Raw genomic sequence first — 8,402 nt, forward strand, 5'->3', positions numbered from 1 at the left:
TGAAGCACTTGGAGGAGAACAATGGTGATTAGGAACAGACAGCATTGATTCACCAGGGGCAAGTCATGCCTGACAAACTTGATTGCCATCTGTGATGAGCTGACTGGCTCTGTGGACATGAGGAGACTGGTGGATGTGGTGTACCTTGATTTCAGCAAGGCTTTTGATATGGTTTCCCACAACATTCTCACCGGCAAGCTAAGGAAGTACAGGCTGGATGAATGGGCTGTAAGGTGGATAGAAACCTGGCTGGAGCATCAAGCTTGGAGGGTAGTAATCATTGACTCAATGTCTAGTTGGCGGCTGGTATCAGTGGAGTGCCCCAGGGGTTGGTCCTGGGGCTGGTTTTGTTCAATATCTTCATCAACAACCTGGAAAATGGCATAGGGTTCACCCTTACCATGTTTGCAGATGACACCAAGCTGGGGAGAGTAATGGATATGCTGGAGGGTAGGGCTAGGATTCAGCGTGAACTATTCAAATTGAAAAATTGGGCCAAAAGGAATCTCATGAGGTTCAACAAGGACAAGTGCGAAGTCCTGCATTGAGGACAGAACAATCCCATGCACCAGCACAGGCTGGGGGCCGACTGGCTGGGCAGCAGCTCTGCAGAAAAGGACCTGGGGGTTACAGTGGGCAATAAGCTGAATATGAGCCAGCAGTGTGCCCTTGTTGCCAAGAAGGCTAATGGCATACTGGGCTGCATTAATAGGAATGTTGCCAGGAGGTGAAGGGAAGCAACTATTCTCCTCTCCTGGTGAACCCACATCTGCAGTACTGTGTTCAGTTTTGGGCCCCCGCTACAGAAAGGATGTGGACCAATTGGAGAGAGTCCAGTGGAGGGCAGTGAAAATGGTTTGGGGGCTGGGGCATGTGACTTCTGAGGAGAGGTTGAGGGACCTGGGCTTATTTAGTCTGGAGAAGAGAAGACTGAGAGGGGGGATTTATTAGGAGCCTTCAATTAGCTGAAGGCAGGTTCAAAAGAGGATGGAGCTGAACTGTTCTCAGTGGTGGCAGATGACAGAACAAGGAGCAATGGTCTCAAGTTGCAGCAAAGGAAGTTTAAGTTAGATATTAGGAAGAATTTTCTCACTAGGAAGATGGTAAAACACTGGAACAGGTTACCCAGGGAGGAGGTGGACTCTCCATCCATGGAAGTGTTTAAGACCCGGCTAGACAAAGCTTTGGCTGGGACGATCTAGTTGGGGATGATCCTGCTTTGAGCAGGGGGTTGGAATAGATGATGTCCTGAGGTCCCTTCCAGCCCTAGTTTTCTATGATTCTGTGATTCTATGATTCTTAGGAAAAATGCTTATTATTAAATGACTGAAGGGTTGGGAAGCTGTGCAAGGTGCAACATCTCTTGAGAATTTGGTATGTAGTCATGACTCTCCATGATGAAACTAAAACTATGCTAAAAGAGCTTGTGGCTGTAGAGTCTGGCTGGCTGGTGACATGGTTCAGTAGGCATTTAGTGCTTTATCTTTTGACCAAAATTAATCACAAATGACTCAGTTTGATGTCACCCAGGGTGAGAAACTACTTTGCTGCAGCTCAGCACAAATTCACAGGATTGTTAGGGGTAGAAAAGCATTTTTATTGCTTATGACTCACTCTGAGGATCACATCCTGCTGGTAGGTCAAGGAGCTACTGAACTCCACAGAGGAGTCAGAGGTGTGCTTTGCTGCCTCCGACTGACCTTTTTTGAATACTAACAGAGGGCAGAAGAGTGCTAGCTAACAAATGACTCCCAGGGAACAGTGGACAAGGGTATGGTCTTGCATCTGTTCTTAGATCCAGCTTGGCTAGATAACACTTGTCACCTGGAACGCCATGTGGGGTAAACCCCTCATTTTGAGGCCTGCCTTGCTCCTGCACCACCTCAGCCACACTATACCAACCTGCCCTATTGAAATGAACCCACAAGTAATCCATGCCAGGCTCAGCTTTCCCTTCCTAACACTATTCTTCTGATTGCAGGTTCCATGTATGAGGGTCTGGCTGATGGCTATGCTTATGGGACAGGCCGGGGCAGCTATTATGCCAAAAACCAGACAGGAAACGGCACCTGGGGATATCCGGTAAGATACTGTTTTATCTGTACTGTTGCATGCGGTTGTGTCAAAGATAGAGCAACTCACAGTCTGAGAGTCCAGAGGGACCGATTCCTTCCTGCTCAACATGAACAAGTTGTGATGCCTTGCAAACCAGAATGAGGTGAACATCATACGTCCCCAGAGGTTTTAAAGCTATGTTGGGAGATGGAGGTGTCTTCTTCAAGAATGGAGGCAGGAAATTTATAGGGAACACCACAGCCCTGGATATCAACAGTTCAGAACCCAGATCAGCTTTTCTTATACTTCTGGATCTTTGGATTTTGAATACTTTGGAGGACCTTAAAACGTATTAGTCATTTCAGAGATAGGTGCAAGCTGCAGACTTATATCAGAAGCTGGATCCAGTGTTTTGCTTTGTATCCACCTCTAGAAATAAGGGAAAGATTCAGTGACGGGGGAGTGGATGGTAAACTAATGGTACAGAATCCAGCATAGTCGTGTGTGGTATTGTCCTTTAAAAAGTATCAGTGACTTAGCTATAGTGTAAAAAGTTGGTTTGGGGAAGCAGATGTTGATGCCTGGAGGAAGTTTAGGGGTCTGAGAGCTGCATTTCACAGGCCCTGTTTTTCAGCAAAAGGAGTCCACTGTGAACTGGAGTGAATGCAGAATCAAATGTTATTAAAATTATCCAATGGGAATGTTGCTAGCAAATAATGAATAACACAGCACATCTAGATATGCAGTCCAAACAGCAATAAGCACTCTCACACATTAAATCTATATTGTGAAAATCATAAGAATTCCTAACAGGTGGCTAGCCTCGTGGGGAGATCTCCCCCCAAATTCAGGCACTTTGTTCTAAGAGGCTTTGGATCATCATTACATCTGCGGACAGGAACGTCAGGAAAGGATGCCAGAGGATCTCAAAGAAAGGCTTACAACATTACTTGGTCATAATGAGATAAACATAGTCAGAAAGGTGATGTTCTTATGTCACATTGCGGTCAGGCTGGAGCATACTGGGTGTGCCTGCATATGCGCTTTAATACACATTGGTGTATTCTATTAAAGCATCACAAAAACCCCCACGGTCTTTAGCTAATGCGCATTAAAATAAGCTAATGCTCATTTTTCTAGTACCTCACAATGGAGGTACTAGATTTAATGCGCATTACCTGAAGTGCATTAATGAACATGTAGATGCACCCACTGACTTTCACTGTTCAAGATCTGAGTTAGCCTTTCCTAGGAAGTTCTCTTGCTTGTGACTCAGTTCCTTTTATATTACTTCCCTTGGCTTCACTTACGTTATCCTGGTGTAATGTAAACTTAACACAGCCTAAGGCCTACTAAAATTACTACCATACAAGCTGAAAGAATTCAAATTTAACACAAAGGTCTAAACCAAGAGTCAGCAACCTACAGGTCTGGCCCTCAAAGGGGTCTGATCCAGCCCAGGAAGGTCTGACCTGGTCCAGGGTGGCACCGGGGTTTGGACAGCAGGCAGCTGTGCCTGGTCACCTATCCCCTCCACGTCATTCTGCTCTACAGCCCTCCTTGCTCCTTTCTTGTGCCTGTGTCCCTTGCAGCAGAGGGCTGAGGTATCTGCAGAATGGGTACACACAGGGAGACCTCTTTGAAGGGAGGGGTGGGGCAGAGATTGGGAGTCCACGACTGGACTCAGGGTTTGGGTCACAAGCTCCAGCAAAAGGGGGCAAAAGGGTAGCCAACTCCTAGTCTACACAGATCCCCTTTTGGCTTTGTTTTGGTTCCTCCTTTAGTGCTCACCAAGATTGCTATAAATGCTGTGTCTGTTGACTGTTGAAGACCAAATCAAGGTCACAGTGACTGCTCAGATCTGTGCGTATGTCTCCTCCTCACCTCTGACTGATCTTCCCATCCTCTGTGACTTCTGCCAGTGGGTGATAAGGAAAGGGACAAAGAAGCAATTCTCATACCTAGGACTGAAATATATGGAAGCAAAAGGGGCTCTGCTGGCAGTACTGGAGATGATCATTCCAAGCCTCAGACAAATACTCTGTCAAAAAATTTCTCTTATTGTCCTCCCAATGAAGCAGTATGCTCCATTTGGATACAGAGCCATTCCTGTCCTGGCTGTGACCTCAAGACAAATGTCTGCAGTGGCTTTTCTGCTCTGGGTTAGAGGGTCAGCTTGCTTCCTGCCAGCCACCACCTCCCGTCACATTCTGCCATCAGTGTTATTCAGCCACAGAGAAACTGGTTGTGGCATACGATACTGGCCTAGATGATATGATCACATCCCTTGCTTGCGGCTGTTCTGTCACCAGACCACCACAACTGACATAATGTAATAGGTCACCTGTGAATGATTCTTGTTGCTCTCACATACAAATGGTTAAGCACACTTAGTCTCCCAGTTAGAAGTGGCAGGAGGCTCTGGTACGTTCTGAAGTTTGCATTCTCTTTCTGTTGGTTTGGACTCTTTTTTTTTTTCTAATCATTTTACCTCTTTTTGTCTAGCCATATGTTCTTTATTATATTATCCCTTGATAGGGGGGCTTTGGCAGAACGTGACTATACAGGTGTTCTTCTTTAGCTCATGTGGCTCTGCTTTTGGTAGAAAAAGTCCAAGTTTCCATCCCCACAGGTGAGCTTGGAGACCTCAGTATAGTAGCTCTACACCAGATCAGGTGCATATGATCACTTCATGTGCCGGTGCAGTGGACAGTGTGATCTCAATTCACCAACAACTCCTTGGCCGTGTACCACATAGTGGGGCTGAGCCACATGCTGGAGCTGAGAGAGACCATTACAACTATTTTACACTCCTGCTGGTACTTTGCATTTCAGGTCTTTAAACATAGGTTGCAACCGCTTCTCCAGCTTGGTGTTCAGAAGCCTGTTGACTGAAAGGGACTTGTCCATGCTATAGTTGTAGCAACTGGCTAATACATCAGTGTCTGAAGGTATGTCTTGCTGTAGTCAGAGGTGTGACCTCAGTTCCTGTACACATATGCTAGCTTTAATTTTGATGATTTGGATACCAGTACAGGTGCAGTACAGTTGAGGTAGTCTGGGATTCAGCACAGGCTGCAAATTTTTCTGGGACCCAGAGTAAATTGTTGGGCAGCTCACCAGCATCGAGCTCTGTGTTGCGTGCTGTGACTCTGTAGTGCTTGCAGTACTGAGTGAGCTAGCTAGATGGCAGCTATCTTAGGTAGGTCTATATTGGACTTCAGTCATACCTTCAAAGGCAGCAAGCTGTATCCTGACACAGATTGCTCCATGTGGAGCCAGAATATCCTGCAATGAGCAGAGAGCAAAGCCCTTTGAGGCCCAGGGTTTCCATCCTGGGCCAATGTAATTTTGCTTGCGAAGGCACTGGACTGTAGGGCTCTGTGAAACGGCTGTGTTTCAGTTTGGTTTCGGGGCACAGTGATTTGTTTTGGTGTTTCAGATCACTGTCCTGTTTCATTTTGGCTGAATCTGTTTTGGAGATTCGGCTTTGCCAAACCTCCTTCAAATCTGTTTCGAACGGGATGCAAGCTTTGCACAGCCTTACTGCCCAGCCAGATGAGTCTTGGGGCCAGGGGCTGCAGGGCCCCAGCGGGGAGTAGGACAGGGCCGTGGGTGTCTCGTCCAGGGGAGGGGACTGCTGCACAGATCTCTGATCCTTGTCCTGCCGAGTCATGGGGCAGGAAAGCAATGCAGAGCAGCGAGCAAGCCTGCTGGTCCCTGCCACGCAACTCAGCTCCGTCTTTTGTAAGCAAAGCTTTTTCTGGAGACCAAAAGGCTTTTCTTACCAATGGCTGGAAACAGCCTTCTGCACTGGATTTAACCTTTGTCAGTAGAAATCGTGGCTGGTCCTTCAAGGGGTGATTCAACACCATAGCCCAATGAATATTTGACCTATCTGATGCTGCTGATTATTAGGGAGTTGTTAGTGCTGGTTCTGACATTAGTTAGGTACATACCCTTTTGCAAACTGTAGTGAGATCCTTGAGCATGTGTAAGTTGAAGGTACCAGCTTTCCCCCAACCATGAGTGCCTCTGTGCAGGATAAACTATCCACCTTAATTGTATCTCTGGCTACCATACATCATGGCCTGAACAAACACTGGAATCTGCCCCTGTTTCACCAGTCCTGCATTCTCCTTGGAAATAGGATCCCTCTGGTCTCAGTGGGAGCTGGGCCTGAACCGGGACTTCAAAGTCAAGTTCATTATTTGAGGCTACCAAAAGGATGCTTTGAGCAATTTTATTAAAGAAAATAAGGAGCTTGATTCATTTCATGTAGCCACCAGCACAGGCACCGGAACCTATGTGTTGTACAGACCCCAAGATTTTGTGTCTTTTAGAATAACGTTTTCTCCCTGGTGAGCTGCTCTCAGACTAGATCAATGCTGCCTCTCAGCTTGCAAATAAAAAAAAGGAAGAAGCTTATATAAAGGCAGTGTTCAGGAGGGCACAGGAAGGAGGGTTTCAGAAGTGGAGGGACACTATTTCTGCTGGTTTTGCAGTTTTCCCTCTTGTAAAGCAGTGTGTGTAACAGGCAACAGCGAATGTATTTCGCAAGCTGGATCAAGGGTGTTCACCACCCGTCACTCAGGGTGGGACGCTGTCATGTTTCATTGCTTTTGCTTTTCCCTCCGGCCTGGGAGAGACTTGCTCTTACCTGTTTGTATGCAAGCTTTCCCTTCTCGCTGTCTGCAGCTCTTGAAACAAAAAAAATTACTAGGGGAAAAAAAATGGAACCGGCTAATAAAACGTTTGTTCCCTAGATGCAGAATTCAGAGGTAGCCAGATACTGGAAGGTTCATGGACCCAAAAATCAACTTGCTTCCTGCGCTGGCCTGCTGCAAAATCTTGGGCAGGTCCCCACTCAGGTTGGGACTGTGGTTTTTCCACCTGGGAAGTGAGCAGCATGATAATAACCTCCTTCAGTATGGGTGCTTGTGATCTGCAGATGAAACACACCATAGAAGCACTCATTTCTTAACAATAGAAATAATTAATGTTATTCTGGCAACCTCTCTGTGACTTGGTTTTCCCAGCTGAAAAATGAGGATAATGATCTTTATTTATGTACCTCATATGCATGTTGTATAGCTTAATTAATGGTCACAGAATGCTTTTGATCCCTGGCTAGAGAAAGATGCTCTAGATGGGATTATTCATTTAGATGTGGGTGGGTTTAACTCAGGGGTCAGCAGTGTTTTTGATTGGAGTGCCAAAAGTACCCCAGCCTTGACCCACACATCGACTTGGTGTGTCGGGGCAGACAGAGGGGTCTGATCCTCTTGCTGGTGGTGGGTGTATGTGCATCTCTGGGTGGATGGTGGGGGAGAGGCTGGGCTTAGGCTGCCCCAGCCCCTTCTCTGCCATGTGTCCTGGGGTGTGTGTGCAGCTGCCACCAGCCATGGAGTCTGGGTTACACACAGCAGGCAGTGGGTAGGCTGCAAACAGCTGCACTGGGCTCCGGACCCCAGCCTGGCTCCATAGCTGGTGGTGGCTATGCACACAGCTTGAGGCACATGGCCGGGAGGGTGCTGGGGCACCATCTGCCTCAAGGTGCACGTGCACCTGCTGCCAGCAATGAAGATTGGGCTGGGGCTCTGCAGACCTTGGTGCAGTAGCTTGCAGCCTCCTGGTTGCCTGGCACAGAGCCTGAGCTGCTCGCGGCAGGCAGCAGGGAGACTGCAAACAGCTGTACCGAGGTCTGTGGAGCTGCGGCCTAGCTTCTTGCTGGGGGCAGGTGCACGCATGCCTCTGGGTGGATGGTGGGGGAGGGGACCCTTCCCCATCTTGCACCCTGAGGTGCACGTGCAGCCACTGCCAGCCACAGAGCTGGGTCAGGGCTCTGGACCCTGGTGCACCAGTTGCAGCCTGCCACCGCCAGTCTGGGCTCTGATTATTAGGGAGTCCAAGAGCCCAAGCTGCTTGCAACATGGCATGCAGCCTCTCGGCCATCTGCTGTGAGCAGTCCGGGCTCCGTGACCGGTGGCAGCTGCCCAGAGCCCAGGCTGGCTGTTGCGTGCCAGGCAAAATGGTCTCACACGCCATGTTCTGGCACACGTTTCTGGGGCTGCAGACCCTAGTTTAACGGCTGATGTAGAATAGATATTGATACTTTAGATTGTCTCGGAGAAGTTTTAGGCTGGCCATAAGTGCTCCTCTTCACTTCCCAAACCTGATGCTAGCCCTCTGCTCCTTTCTGATTGTGTTTTTATATGAATTAATGGCCCCTAAAGAGTCAGCTGAAACTTCCAAGATCAGTTTACAATCATGAGGAGAAAGAAGTTCAAGCTAAAACTTAGAGCCCTCGTGTCCTGCAGAAGGGTGTGAGTGATTCCTAATGAATC

General features: G+C 47.9%; 1 protein-coding gene across 1 annotated transcript in view; it reads left to right on the forward strand.

Annotated features, from left to right (window-relative positions):
- The window catches only part of PKP1 (plakophilin 1), a 91,940-nt gene that overhangs the window by 17,183 nt on the left and 66,355 nt on the right, over window positions 1–8,402 (forward strand). The window contains exon 2 of the mRNA XM_019513801.1: window positions 1,982–2,082. Coding sequence (XP_019369346.1) covers window positions 1,982–2,082 — 101 coding nt within the window. The remainder of the gene's footprint in view (window positions 1–1,981; window positions 2,083–8,402) is intronic.

This window comes from Gavialis gangeticus, unplaced genomic scaffold (assembly GCF_001723915.1).
Source record: "Gavialis gangeticus isolate Ggan-Ray unplaced genomic scaffold, GavGan_comp1, whole genome shotgun sequence".
In the NCBI taxonomy this organism is placed as follows: Eukaryota; Metazoa; Chordata; order Crocodylia; family Gavialidae; genus Gavialis; species Gavialis gangeticus.